General features: G+C 38.3%; 1 protein-coding gene across 1 annotated transcript; it reads left to right on the top strand.

The window, feature by feature from the left end:
* Positions 1–2,251: 2,251 nt before the first annotated feature.
* Positions 2,252–9,448, top strand: LOC113317974 (homeobox protein LUMINIDEPENDENS-like). Its single transcript, XM_026566094.1, has 13 exons — positions 2,252–2,746; positions 2,926–2,953; positions 3,059–3,189; positions 3,336–3,904; positions 3,995–4,088; positions 4,176–4,269; positions 4,826–4,955; positions 5,031–5,079; positions 5,165–5,208; positions 5,456–5,541; positions 5,976–6,719; positions 7,836–8,386; positions 8,686–9,448. The coding sequence occupies exons 1-13, from the start codon at positions 2,558–2,560 to the stop codon at positions 9,358–9,360; spliced, it is 3,384 nt and encodes a 1,127-aa protein (XP_026421879.1). The 5' UTR covers positions 2,252–2,557; the 3' UTR covers positions 9,361–9,448.
* Positions 9,449–16,035: the final 6,587 nt, after the last annotated feature.

Genomic DNA, 16,035 nt, shown 5'->3' with positions numbered 1-16,035 from the left:
GAATATGGAGAATTTTCTTCTTCAATGGAGATAAACAAATCTTACTCTGAAACTGGTTCACCGATTTCGATTGATTCAAACTAGATTCAAGATTCAAAACTGCATGCTTCTTTTTCAATGGAGAATAAACAAATCTTACTCTGAAACTAGTTCACCGATTTCGATTGATTCAGTTCTCAGCTCTCTCTGATCTCAGCTCTGAGCTCTCTCTGCAATTTCTTTTTCTCTCTACAATTTTTTTATTTTCGAGAAAACGGAATAAACGAAACTTATTTAAGTTCCGACATAATAAATGTTGTGGAGGTTAAAAACGGACTTTAATTTGTTAATGGATATTCAGCCCGTTGCAAAGTTGTCCCTGAAGGGTATTCGTGCTAAGCCCATGGATAGTAGGGGCATATTAACATTCCCATTTTTTTTTTGACTTATTTAAATCGAGAAGTAACTTCTCATGAGGTTGCCAAACACCCTATAATTACGCCCGACCATAAATAGTAAAAAAACTAAAAAGTGGAAATTGAATTATTGTCCCTCCTTCTGATAGGCCTTCATAAATATCCTTGTCCACTATATTAATATCCCAAATCTAAAAATAAGGAAATTCTATTAATTAAACTTTCCTTTATTACCCTTTTGAGACTTTAATGGTCACTTTTATTTTTTAGATCTGAAAGGAAACGATCTCTTTTCACTTCTTCTTTCTTCGCCATCACCACCACCCCACCTGCCATTACCGTCACCTTGCCACCGCCATCGCCATCCCCATCTCTGCTACCACCGCCTCCATATGTATCTCCATCGCCATCGCCACCACTGATTAGATTTGAGATTTGAGATTTGAAAGAGAGAGAGTTCTGTGATTGAAAATCAAATCAAATCAAACCAAACCACTCCCGCCACCACCATCTTCATCGTCACCAGGTCTGCAACTATCACCACCTTCGTCGCTGCTAATTGGTTCAGGATTTTGAAGAGTAATTTTCAAAATCAGATCTGACGAGATGGAGATTTGATTTAGGAAGAGGTTTCTAAAATTGAAGGATGGGTTTTGGTTCATTTCGAGATTCAGAAGGAATTGATTTCGTTTGTGGAAGTTAGGGTTTCAGATGATTATGGATTTGAAGTGGTTTTGTTGTTTGAAGATTCAAATGGATTTGATTGTAGTTGTTGGTGGTGATGAAGTCGCAAGACCAGTTGCTGCTGCCATGAATGTTGCTGGTGATGAACACCAGAGATGTGTGTTGGAAGTGAGAAGTAAATGGATAGACTTCAGTTTTTATGGATCAACTACGGTTGTTGATCCTATTCATGGATCAACTCTTGCTGTTGACACAATTTTTTATGGGATCAACTCATGTTGTTGACCCAATTTTTTATGGGATCAACTACTGTTGTTGATCCTTTTAACTCCTATTGTTGACAACATTTCTTTGGATAAGTATAATCATGCTTGTAGTTTAAATCATGTAATTTGGATAAGTATAATCATGCTTGTAGTTTAAATCATGTAAATTTTTTTCCAATGTTGAGCTTGTGGTGCAATGGTAGCATGACTGACTCCATGTCAGATGATGCGTGTTCGACTCATGCCAAGTTCACTCTATTTACATGGATCAACTTCCATTGTTGATCCAATTTAGGGGGATCAACTACCATTGTTGATCCCCCAATTGGATCAATTTCTACTGTTGATCCATTTTTTTGGATCAACTACCGTTGTTGATCCCCTAAATTGGATAAACTTCTATTGTTCGTTTTATTTTTATTTGGATCAACTACTGTTGTTGATACAAAAATATCTGAACTAATGGTGGCGGCGGAGGATTAGTGGTGGTGGCGGCGACAGACTAGTGGTGGTGGAGGACTGTTGGTGGTGTAATGGTGCTGGTAAAAGAGTGGTGGTGGAATATTAGTGGTGGTGGCGGTTGGTAGGTGGTGGTTGTTGAACGGTGGTGGCGGAATGGTAGTTGAACGATAGTGGTGGTGGTGGTGAAGTGGTAGAGGAAGAAATTTGTTCCATTTTTAAATAAAGAAAATATTATATGGGTTAGGGTATTAAGGTAATCTAATTTTAAATGGATAAGGTTATTAAAAGGTAGAGACATATTTGTTGTTGTAGAAGGATATATTTATTGGGTGTCAAAAGTAGGGACATATAAATAATGTACCCAATTAAAAAAGACATGGCATTAGGACGAAAAGTGTAGTTCACTTAAAAAGTAGGCACAGAAACGAGTCGCAACAAATCCAAATAAAACCAGAATCAACTCGCAAACAATGTCAAACACGCTCGGATAAACTGGTCACCTCTTTCCTCAACGCGCGTGGAAATTTGTTCAGGTGTTCTCATCCCCGAACGAACAGATTTCGCGACATCTCTCTTCTTCCCCCATCAAACCCAATCTCCCACGAAAAAAGAAAAAGAGAAGAAGAAACCCTATTTTTTTCAGTAACAATGAGTTTTAAATTTAGGGTTTCCCACTTTCCCTAACCTAATACTCATTATCTATGTTAAATCGATCTTTGAAATCACCGAAAACAGAGGTTTTTATTGACCATGGAGTTATCGACGGAGGTTTCTACGACTACTACTCTAATGGAAGTAGATATTGGGAATTCTACAGAGTCTTTACAAAGATTCTTGGAATTACAAAAAGACCTATTTCATAGTCAGATTGATCAGCTTCAAAATATTGTTATAACACAATGTAAACTTACTGGTGCTAATCCTCTTTCTCAAGAAATGGTAAGAGTATTTTTCTATTTATTTTGTTGATTTGGGGATTTTAGGTACATTTAATAAGAATTCGTCGGAAAATTGGAACTTTGTATCAAAAACTAGGGTTTTTGTTGATAAAGTACCAACTAAGGGTTATTTTGTACTTTTGCTGACTCTTTAAATTTCTATACCTTGTTCTGTTGTAGGCAGCTGGTGCATTATCGATTAATATTGGTAAGCAAATTTACAAATTTGCGTTTTTTGAATGTGGAATTGAGATTGTGTTCCCCATTACGGATTTAGGATATGTTTGTTGATATGAGTGAAACTTTGTTGCAGGTAAAAAGCCTAGGGATTTGCTTAATCCCAAAGCCGTTAAGTACATGCAATCAGTCTTTTCTATCAAAGACACGATAAGTAAGAAGGAATCTCGTGAGATAAGTGCTCTTTGTGGTGTTACATTAACACAGGTAGTTGCTTTTCTCGTATACACGGTTGTCTATTGTATGTTGTCCTGTTTTGTCAATCACGAAGAAAATAAGTCTGGTTACTCTCGGCTGTCTACTGTCTTCTATGAAAGTTTGCTGACTGTAAAGCATTTGATTGGTAATAACAGGTTCGAGAGTATTTTGCTAGTCAACGTTCAAGAGTAAGGAAGTTTGTTCGCTTGGCAAGGGAGAAGGCAATTAAGACTGATGTACCTAAGACACTTCAAGATGGGTGCTCCACTGGTTCTGATCCATCTGCACCTCTTATTGACCAAGCTCCCTTGAACTCCATTAGTGATCAAGCTACCTTGAACTGTACTGATGATCAAGCTCCCTTGGACACTGTCAATGATCAAGCTCCCTCAGACCCAATAGCTGACCAGTCTTTGTTAAACCCTGTTATAGATCCAGCTCCGCTAAACATTATTATCAATCAGGCTCCTTTGAATACCATTATTGATCAAGCTCAGTTAGATTCTGTAATTGATAGAGCTCCCTTAAACACTATGGATCCTATGGTTATTCAAGAAGGACCTTCCAGTTCATTGCAAGAGGAAAACTTTCCTGGAATAGATGCTTCTGATAAAAATTTTGTTGAGAATATTTTTGATATGATGCGGAAAGAGGAGACATTTTCCGGGCAGGTGAAGCTGATGGAGTGGATCATGCGTATACAAAATGCTTCAGTTTTATACCGGTATTCACTACTTCTCATCAACTGCCTTTGAGTAGATTATGCAGCTCTATAGTTCTTTTGCTTGATATTCGTTCTCTAATTGTTATTCAGGTTTTTAACCAAAGGTGGTCTGATGATTTTGGCGGCCTGGTTAAGTGATGCAGCTATTGAAGAGCAAACCACTGTTCTTCTTGTTATTCTTAAGGTATCTATTTTGCAACACATAATTACGTGTGTTTGGTACACTGTAATCTCCTCATTATATGTATCTCACCATATCATGATTACACAGGTACTTTGTCACCTTCCATTACAAAAAGCTCTTCCTCTCCAGATGTCGGCAGTATTGCAAACTGTTAATAGGCTGCGGTTTTACCGAACATCAGGTGTGTTATGTTACAATAGTTTGTATGATGTTTTGCTTTCTCGATGGTTATTTACTCTTATCACATCTATAACTACTGCATGACCTTATTACCCAACTAGGTTATTATCTATGTAGTCTGAGGCGCTGTTGGGGTGTCGCCAAGGCGTCAAAGTAGCCTCTTTTGCCTGGGGCGTCTTGCCAGCCAAGGCGTCGTCTTTCTCTTGAGTTCTTTAGGAAAACTTACTTCTCTCATGAGATATTAAGGCACAGTCTTCTATTTTGGGTCTTTTCCATTCAAATTAGAATTTGCACTAAAAAAGTATTTCATCAATATTAATTACATTTTTCTAGGGGTATTATTCCATTTTTTATGCCCAATGCCTTGCCCCAAACAACATACATGCAAATGTCCACTCTCTCATTGAATAACAAGGATGTCATGTGTTTGCACTATATATTTTCTTGAGAACTACAGCAACAACGTATTGCAACTCTAGTCTGTCGCCTAAGCTGTATTTCTTTTTTTCTTTTCTGGCTGTGACCTTTGAAACTCATTTATCTGATTTGAAGATCAGACATATCAAACAGGGCAAAAGTTCTGTTGACAAGATGGAGCAAACTATTTGTTAGAAGCCACACCTTGAATAAACCCTCCCATACGGATTCCCGAAGCAATATGCAGAGGGGCATTTCAAAAAAACAGAGGTAAATATATGCCTTCTCTTGATACAACCTTTTTCCCCGTCAATTTCTTGTAACAATGCTGTCAATTTTCTGCAGGACCTCTGAGATGATTAACAATGAAATGCAGTCGAATGTTGATATCCCTGTAAGTGCTTTATGACACTGGTGCTTTCCTGCGAGCGACGGTTGCATATTTTAAATGTTTCTTACTTCTGTTTCATGCTATACAGGAGGACATTATTGCTTTTAGTTTGGAAGGTTCAGAAAATTGCAGGTATTAACTGTTAACCCAGGGCCTTTTGGTCTGCTGAATATAGCTTCTTAAAACATATCTAGACGGTGCTTTGTTTGATATGCACTTGTTATTATTATTTAATGGAAGACCCTCAATTTGTCAATTAGATTTGCTAGACATCTTTCAAAGAATAGAAAAGAACGACCAGTCAGCTTTTCAATCTGTTCTGAATCGCAGTTAATAGAACTTTTCAATTTTTGAAATATGCCTGCATTCTTAATTACAGGAAACAAGAACCTCCCCAGACACTAAAGTTGCTCGCAGCTCCTGGAGATGATACAAATAAGCGAAACATGCGCGGTGCATCTTTCCGTATCCTTTTAAACTTTCTTCAAGGCATTTTTATCCATTTCCCTGATTATTGCCAGATCAGCATTCAGTGGAAATATACAAAAAAGTGATTAAGTTGATGGTAGGCTCAGCAACTGTTATTATGTAGGTGTAGGTTGAATTCTGACTAAGTGCGTTGAAATTTATAGGTATTAGTAACCCTTATTATGGCAAAATGAACCTTGTTCTGAAGGTAAAAAAGATACTGGCAAAATGAACCTTGTAATGGCATGATCTCTCTTTAATATGAACTGCCAAATAAGACCTTTTACTTAGGTGAGGAAGCTTGCTTTATTCGTATTTTTGTATATAAGAACCACAACGTACTATTTGTATTTGTATATTCGTATCTCAACTGTGGTTGTAGTCGCATGCTCTTTCGAAATGCTGCAGTTCATTTCCTTAACTAGTTTCAGAATCAAGAGAACGGCGAAAAGTTCTCCTAGTGGAACAGCCTGGACGGAACACCACTGACAGAAGCCTTCATGTTGCAAGACCTGTTAATCCTAACCAAGGCCGTCCCATGTCAGCTGATGATATTCAAAAAGCCAAGATGCGGGCAATGTTCATGAGGAGCAAATATGGAAAGAGTGGATCATCCCCTAAAGAAAATCAACAGCCAAAGACCGAAGGTCCAAGCAGGGCATCAGTTTCTCAGCCTGGTCATTTGCTTACACCGTCAATTAGTTCGCCTGTGAGGCCAAAAATTGAGGAAATAAGAAAATCTTTAGTACCTTCCTCAGAAAATTCTCCTGTTAAGCCACAAATTGAGGAAATGAAAGAATCTGTAATACTTCCATCAGAAAATTCTCCTGTTAGGCCACAAATCGAGGAAATGAGAGAAACCGTAGTATTTTCATCAGTAACTTCTCCTGTTAGGCCACATATTGAGGAAATGGGAAAACCCATAGTACTTTCATCAAAAACTTCTCCTGTTAGGCTCCAACCCGAGGAAATGCGAGAATCTGTACTACTTCCATCAGGAACTTCTCCCGTTAGGCCAGAAATTGAGGATATCAGAAAACCTTTAGTATTTTCCTCAGAAACTACTACTACTTTGCTGGAAACATCAATTCGTTCAAAGCCGAGCTTGAGCCCTCAGAATCGTCCCTCACTGGATAAGTTGAAGAGGGATCGAATCTCATGGCAGATGCCACCAGGTACACTAGTACTCTTTGGTCTTCTTCGTGGTTATCTTCACTGTTCATCAAATGATTTTCATATAGAAATTTTAACCTTCTCAATAAATATTACATAAACTGCAAGAAAGTGATTTATGGTAAAAAATGATTTTAGAAATGCTCGAAAAGGAAGATGTGATCTCTGGAGCATCAAAGTTGTTGTTTCACGTTTTCGTAGTGTATAAACCTGTGAGTTGCCTAGAACTTTGAGGTCAGCTTGCAGTAATGTTTTTGCACCCACTGGATTAAGTATAAACTACACCCGTGAAAAATTAAACCCATGTAAATCAATACTTCAGGATATCATGGTATTCCTGGATTTGATCATGGAAACATGTGAGTATCCAGGTGGCCTTTTGTAGACTGTATGTACTTCCCCATCAAGTGATTGCTGTTAGCTTTTCGTAGCAGGAAATCTTTCAAGTCACTCTCCAGTTAATTCTTGTTTGATATGTTTTTGGGACTCGGATGGAATGATGGGGACATAATCCATCACTGCAGATATTTGACTTGTAAAGCATTTTCTGGGAATTAAAAAGGATGTCAGTATTTACCAACTGTAGTATTAGTGAATCGTATGACCTGGTTATTACTTTGAATGATCAACTGGGTAAAATAATTTTTCCGTGTAATATTATTATGGGTTACTTGTAAACACAAAAAGATAACAAGAGAGAGCAAAAGAGGAAGGAGCTTGGCTTGCCAAAAATTATCCACGTTCTAATTGGTTGCTTAGATAATCTTTCTTGGTTCCAGTGATCCACATAAACTTGACAAAGATCAGAAGATGGAAATTGTGGTTTTCCTTTAAATGGCTCAAGGAAAGTAGTTGCTCATGGTATCAACTTATTGTCAAAAATGAAAGTCTAGCCATGGTGTAGATGGTGTAAAGCTTGGGCAAATGTATAGGAAATTCCATTTCAAAATTTAGTGCTGGTTTGGAAAATCAAATCTGAGAAACTTTCTAAAGCCAGTTGTAGTAGTCCTTTTTGGTTGTTATTTTATTTATTTAGTATTGTGCTGTTTTAGTTTCTGTGCTTGATCTCTTATGCCAGAGAAATTATGTAATTCTCAAACTTATACTCCATTCTGCAGAGATAAAAATCAACAGTCTATGGAGAGTTGGTGTGGGCGAAAATAGCAAAGAAATTGAAATTCAAAGCAACAGGATCAGAAGGGAGAGAGAAACTATCTATCAGAGGATTCAAGATATCCCATCTGATCCGAAGAAGCCATGGGATCAGGAAATGGATTATGATGATACCCTAACCCCAGAAATTCCAACAGAACAACCTCTAGATGTTGATACTGCAGAAAATAACTCATCTTACCATCAAGAAACTGTGACAGGACCTTCCACCTCTTACTCGGTTCCTGTTAATACTGGAAGTGTTGCTGCTGAACCAGAACCTGATCTTGAATTATTGGCGGTGCTTCTCAAGAACCCTGATTTGGTTTTTGCATTAACTTCTGGACAAGGTGGAAATATTAGTAGTGAGGAGACAGTTAAGTTGCTTGACATGATTAAGAAAAATGGATTAGGCCAAACAACTGGTGTTTCAAATGGGTTTGTTGGCGGGAACCACCCTACGAATATGGATATGACATCTCTTCCTTCACCAACTCCTCCATCAGAAATTAGAATGGTTTGTAATGTGAACTGTTAATAAACTTTTATGCATCTTCCTAAGAAACGACCGAGGTATTGGTTTGATATTTATCATCCACTTGCACCTGAGTGAGCAAGGCCAGAACTCGTAATGCCTCCATCGCCGTTGAACGGCAAGATTATGAATATCTTCACCCTTCCATTAGTGGGTCAAAATTTGTCCCAACCATTGAAGGGTGAAAAACCACACCCTTGCTGGTTTCTGCTGGTTTTAGTAGTATTTCGGTCGTGGTGTTCTTTTCTATTCTTTTTTAACTTGAGTTTGTGCATTTGCAGAATCGATGGAGGTCAGAAGTTGCCAAGGACCCCATTACGCTTGCTGCGGCTCACACCATTTCTGTATCAGACCAGCGCCATCCAACAGGTCTAAGGCAGCCTGAAAATTCAATATTGGATTACCACATGCAGCAGGCGCAGTCAAACCAGCATCATCAGCCAGTATTGAATCCTGAATATTTTGCAACAGGACTAATTCAACAGTCAAGCCCACCCTCTAGCTTTCCCAACCAACAAGCGCAACTAAGAACTAACCCTTATATTAACCAAGTACAACAACAATCCACCATCAGTTCACTGCAACAAAGTATTCTGGCTACAGCATTGCCATTGCTGCAACCAGAAGCAGCATATAACTATGGGCAAGTGCATAATCACAGCACGAAGCCAGCCACAGTTCCAAGTTTACAAGAGCCAGCTGCTCAAATGTCATGGCAGTGGAATGAAGTAAGCAGACCTTCATGGGAGAGAAATGAGTACGTGAGAGAGCAGGATATCCGGTATTCGAGTCCAGATAGTAATATGGACTATGGAAATGGGTGGGATAGTACTGGTATTAGTGGCGGTGGAGCTGGCCGTGGCAGGAATTCTAGGAGTTCTAATTTGTCAAGGAGACGGGATTTTGACCGTCGAGACCTACCTAGAAACGGTGGGAGTAGGACATGGCGTAGATGATTTAATATGAACTGAACGGAAACCCACAAATAGAAAAAATATACATTATTGTCGTTCAATGATCATTTTTTAAACGTTCTACTGTTCTGCCGAGTCTGAGATCAATTTTTTATCCGATTACTGACCCCAAGTCTCTGTGGGCTCGAATTTGAAAGGAAAATACTTCGCAATACAAACTACACCATTATCGAACAAAGCCTTCTCCAAAAGTAGTCTCCTGCTTACACAACCCCTATGCTTCCTTTTTCTCCAGCAGTGAACTTTTGCACATATCGTACTTACTTTTTTTTTTCCCTGGCATTTTTAGGCGCCACTGAAAAGGATTTAGGGGCCAATAATAAGACAAAAAAGGTCATCCAAGCGTAAAATGTAGCCAGCTCTTATCGCGAGTTTTCGTAATGGCGGAATTACCCTTTAACATTCAGACGCTAAAGTACCATTTTTATCACCCGAATGCATTCGGGAGCCAAAAAAAATTCCTATACTTCCGATTATGGTCGGCGCAGTATTAGAATGTATTTTGTCACTTTTTTTCTCTTTTCATTTCTTTTCAACTCTTCTTCTTCTTCTTCTTCTTCTTCAGCTCTCCCCCCTTCACTCCCGAATGTGGAGGAAAAAAAATTCATATTTTTTCAATTCATCGTCTTCGTCGTGAATCCCCAAAGTAAAACATCGTTGATTCGTTTATAAAACAATGGGTAAGGACAATGAACCCCACAAACCTAAAACTAAAAACGTTCCTCGCGGTATCGATCAAAAAATTGGAATTTTAGCAAAAAATAAAGAGATTGTTGGTGACAAAGAATGCCACGACGACGGCGAAGGAGTTGCAGCGGTTGGAGTAGTTGATGGCGGCGAATCTGAAAGTCAAACACTCCGGCAACTTTAGATGGCTCCAATTAGGTAAACTTCTAATAATTTTTGGGTTTATGTCGCTTCAATTCGACGAATCGCTAAAAAAAAATCTAGGGTTTTCTGTTTTTAACCAGATTCAGGAGATATGCATGTTTTGTAGACTTCCGAATGTAGTCGTGTTCTTCAATTCTGAAGAACATCGATAGTATTCGGGAGATAGTTGTTTAGGTTTACTTCCGAATGTCGAGAACCATTTCCTCCTGTAACTACTTTTGATGGATTCATTCGGAGGTTAAGGTTTTTTATTTACACCCGAATGTATTGATGTAGAGACATAGTATTCGGAAATTAGATTACTACGGAATGTATCCTTTGATAAATAGTCATAAATGGTGATTTTGGAAAAATCCCATTTTGGGGCCGGTGTATATTCGGAAGTTTATGGTATGTGATATACTTCCAAATGTAAACTCTTCAAACTGAAAACATTTTGGGGCCATAGTATATTCGGTTGAAATTATAATTATTTACGTCCGATTATATAGGCTATAAACTTTAGAGTTTCCTGAACTTCAATTGATGCATATTCGGTAGATAATATTATGTTTTACCTTCCGAATGTTGTGTATTCGGGGACAATGATTTTTTTTTTTGCTTCTGAATGTTTACATTCGGGTATTTTATTTTTACTTTGTATTCCGATTGTGTAGTTTTTAAAACTATTGTTCTTTATTTTGTTGTTTAGGCAAAGTCGAGCTAAGCAACCTGACCCAGGGGCTCGTGTAAAAGGAACAAAGAAAGTTACGGCTAGTGCTAGGAGAGAAAGGAGTGCTAAGGAAACTTCAAGTGCTCAAGATAAAGGTGTAGAACCAAGTGGTCAACAAGACACTCAACAAGTCGTGGATCCAAGTGCAACACAAGGCACTGAATAAGTTCAACCAACTGGAGCTCCACAGGTCACATTACAAGTTCAAAATACAAGTGCTCCATGAGGAACTCAAGGCACTCAAGATGCAAGTGCTCCACAAGGCACTCCACAAGCAAGTGCTCCACAAGGCACTCAAGGAGCAAGTGCTCCACAACCACAAGATGAAATTGTTCCAGTAGTACAAGAAGAAGGACAACCAAGTAGCACCCAAGAAGGAGGAGAACCTAGTGGTACCAAGAAAGGCAAAAAAGGCGTACAAGGTGAAAATAAGGATTTTGCTAAGAAAGCATCACATCTTGTCCCTGACCACTTGAAGGTGCAGGATATTCCTAAAGGCGTAATCCTTGGGCTACTGAAGAATTGAGGAAGATTGTTATTTGGATACAAAGACTCCTGGGCCAAAGATATATACGAAACCGAGGTAATAATAATCATATCTTTTTCTTTATCGTATTGTCTATGTGTTCTATCGTAATATTACTCTAAACATTTGTCGTGTTTTTAATAGTTTCATCAAGATGTTGTTCGTCTGCTCAAACCCACCGCCCCATAAAAGAAAATGTTGGAATGTCCTTGATCCGGTGAATGTGAAAGGTTCAAGACGATTATAAACAACTCGGGGTTGTATCCTGCTGTTGAGAACTCTTTATTGGAACATGACCGTGTTGCTATATCTGCGTTTGTGGAGAGATTGTATTCTGAGACCGACCCTTTCCACATGCATTTTGGGGAAATGACGATTACTCCGGATGATGTTGTGCGGATTCTTGACCTCCCTGTCCAAGGCACAACTGTCAAGTTAAACTACACAAAGCAGTTAAGCTGGACACAACTTTATGTTCTAACTAAAAAGTGCTTAGGTTGGGATGAGGAGACAACAACAACGGAGTTCATGAGGCATGCATCTTACAAAACAAGACAGATCAACATTAACCAATTGATGAGTATGTACCGAGGCACTTTGGATAAAGAAAAGTTATCTTCCAAATATATCTGTTGCATACCAGAAAATTTAAGTTTTTTGGAAATTTCTGATTTTTGGGCCAACACACATTCGGAGGTATATGTATATTTGTAACTTCCGAATGTGACAGGTACAAAACCAGCCATGCCATGGCTCTAGTGGTTCAAAAGGCCGTCATGCAAGGTTAGCCAACCTATATTCGGGAATTTAGTAAAATAAGTTATCTTCCGAATATATCTGTTGCATACCAAAAATTTTAAGTTTTTTGGAAATTTCTGATTTTTGGGCCAACACACATTCAGAGGTATATGTATATTTGTAACTTCCGAATGTGACAGGTACAAAACCAGCCATGCCATGGCTCTAGATGGTTCAAAAGGACGTCATGCAAGGTTAGCCCACCTATATTCGAGAATTTAGTAAAATAAGTTATCTTCCGAACATATCTGTTGCATAACAGAAAATTTAAGTTTTTTGGAAATTTCTGATTTTTGAGCCAACACACATTCCAAGGTATATGTATATTTGTAACTTCCGAATGTGACAGGTACAAAACCATCCATGCCATGGCTCTAGGTGGTTCAAAAGGCCGTCATGCAAGGTTATCCAACCTATATTCGGGAATTTATTAAAATAAGTTATCTTCCGAATATATCTGTTGCATACCAGGAAATTTAAGTTTTTTCGAAATTTCTGATTTTTGGGCCAACACACATTCGGAGGTATATGTATATTTGTAACTTCCGAATGTGACGGGTACAAAACCAGCCATGCCATGGCTCTAGGTGGTTCAAAAGGCCGTCATGCAAGGTTAGCCAACCTATATTCGGGAATTTAGTAAAATAAGTTATCTTCCGGATATATCTGTTGCATACCAGGAAATTTAAGTTTTTTTTCGAAATTTCTGATTTTTGGGCCAACACAAATTCAGAGGTATATGTATATTTGTAACTTCCGAATGTGACAGGTACAAAACCAGCCATGCCATGGCTCTAGGTGGTTCAAAAGGCCGTCATGCAAGGTTAGCCCACCTATATTCGGGAATTTAGTAAAATAAGTTATCTTCCGAATATATCTGTTGCATACCAAAAAATTTAAGTTTTTTGGGAAATTTCTGATTTTTGGGCCAACACACATTCGGAAGTATATGTATATTTGTAACCTCCGAATGTGACAGGTACAAAACCATCCATGCCATGGCTCTAGGTGGTTCAAAAGGCCGTCACAGAAGGTTAGCAACCTTCATTCGGGAATTTAGTAAAATACGTTATCTTCCGAGTATATCTGTTGCCGTACCAGAAAATTTAAGTTTTTTTTTCGAAATTTCTGTTTTTTGGGCCAACACACATTCAGAGGTATATATATATTTGTAACCTCCGAATATCACACTCGGACGATATATATGTTCCGAATGTATTTCATTATTGATAGAAAGCGAACGTTATCAACCGTACACTCGTGCTACACCTCACCTCAACGGCCACATTTTCAAAAAAAAAAGAGTCGTTGGGACTCTAATCTATATAAGGGAGGGTAACCCCCCTTCTCATGCACCATAATAATATTTATTGAGGTGAAAATCAAAGTGAAAAACCTTTTCAATGGCTAGCCCATCATCAATCGACCACATGCTTCGAAGATGCAAGCGAACAACTTCATCAATTGCAACAATGGAAGAAGAGATACAAAAAAGAAACAAACGACCAACAAAATAAACGAAGGATGAAGAAGAGGAAATCAAGGCAAAGATACGAGGTCAAGAACAATTCCATCTAAGAGAAAGATTGAAACAAGTTGAGTTTGAAGTTAATTTACTAATGCGCTCATCCTCTCGTTCTTCCACGGTTAATTTACTAATGCACTCATCCTCTTCCTTTGACCTCTTGGTACCCTTCCTTGGATTCTTAGCTTGGAAATGACGATGGCAATTGAGTTTGAGGTTACATTGAATGTGCCACGTACATTGCAAGTTTTGGGCTTCCGGAAACACTACCGCTATTACCTGCATTAGGGCTTGATCGTTATCCGTTACAATAATCCGTGGATAATTATCGCCGTTGTAAATTGACCTCAACGTCTCCAACATCCAAATGAAACTCACATTATTTTCATGATCCACTAAACCCCATGCAACCGTAAACGTGTTTTTGTCGGAAGTGTGGCAAGCGATGTTCAACAACGACATGTTATACTTGTTTGTCTTATAAGTAGCATCTATCAAAAAAATTTGATGAAAGCATTGAGCCAATTGGATCATTTCGGGATGTGACAAGAAAATACGAACCACTTTACCATCCTTTTCTTCCCTTCTCAAGGTGTAGTCGTGTAACTCCGCTAACCACTCCGATTGTTGCATGATCGTTCTACCATCCCATTCCGTCCTTTTGATCGTATCTAGGGACGACTTAATTGTAGACAAAGTAGACAAGTTGTCGGGGTCGTCCGCCTTTATTTTAATTAAGATCGCACTCGCTTTTGAATCCGTATAGACCTCACCGTCTCCATTTGATGTGGTTTTAACTTGGCAACCATTACATGTCTAATTAGAGTGTCAGGATCATCATGGTTGTGGCAACCATTATCAACTTTAAACATTTTATACTCTCTACCTTCACTACCATCGGGCTTATAGAAGACAATCTTAAATGGGCATCCTATCTTCTTTGTATTGCTTCAGTATTTCCTATTCGTCTTCCGGACGTACTTACTATTCTTTCCCTCGTGACTCTTTCGCGTCCCGCCCCGCTCACAAATCATTTCAAATCGAGTGTCACTCACATGATTGTTTTGAACTACCCCGCACATGTTATCTTTTGCCTTGTTGACAAGCCATTCCTTTGCCTCTTTCTTACTTCCAAATGTCTAAACGTGCATAAAACAAAACAATATCTAATAAGCATAAAAATTTAAAATACAAAAAAAGGAAAAAAAAGAGTAGTAATGAGTATACCAAATCGTTTGCGTAGTATAGGGAAGTATCTTTCCTCAAATAGAAATCATTGACAACCTCTACAACGGCCTGCAAATGAAAGCAACAATTATTTTACAATAATCGGAATATAATAACTACACCTAACTTTCGAATATACAACATTCGGGAGATAGTTGTTTCCATTAAACAACCGATTAAGTCGAATGAATTTACACAGGTCACTGAGTACAAAATTTAACATAATCGGAAGCTAAATTATATAAATTTGTACCGAATATATGGATTCGGAATTTAACATAATTAACGTACCTCCGATTTTCATAGATGATGAAATTCTATTTTGGGGTCAAGGATATATCCGGTAGATATTTTAATATGCAAAGCTACCGAATGTGAAAGAAGAAAATAAGGAGTTTTGAATTTTGGAGGAATTCGTTTTCGGGGCCATTCGGAAGAAATTATACTATACATAACTACCGAATGGCCCCAAATTGTGTAAAACCAATTTGGGGGTTTTCTTATATTCGGAAGCCAATGTAATCAACAAAAGTACCGAATGAACATAAATTTGACACAGGAAGATACATTAGGGAGATATTTATAGACGTTAGCTCCCGAATCTGGGTAGATCGGGCCATTCAATGCATGCAAAAATCGTTTTTTTTTTTGAGACTATACAAACGCATACAAAGTGGGTATTTGAGGTTCTTAACACAATACCTGTGTGTTAGATGCATCATTATTTTTAATATCGGGTGATTCTCCATTTTCTTCCATGAAAGCGTCGTCTAGGGTTTCCTCTCCGCAAAAGTTTGGACCGTTCATCATATACCCCAAATCGTCATCTCTAAATGGACGTGAACCTTCAACATTATGTTCTTCCCGATGATTCTCACCTTCTTCTTCATATCCATCCATCTTTGTAATCAAAAATTGGTTTTTCACTTTTTTCCTCCACCTTCTTCTCTCTCACTCTTATTACTAAAAAACGAAAAG

The sequence above is a fragment of the Papaver somniferum genome, chromosome 10, assembly GCF_003573695.1.
Source record: "Papaver somniferum cultivar HN1 chromosome 10, ASM357369v1, whole genome shotgun sequence".
In the NCBI taxonomy this organism is placed as follows: Eukaryota; Viridiplantae; Streptophyta; class Magnoliopsida; order Ranunculales; family Papaveraceae; genus Papaver; species Papaver somniferum.
This window is presented reverse-complemented; position numbering and strand designations above follow the sequence as displayed.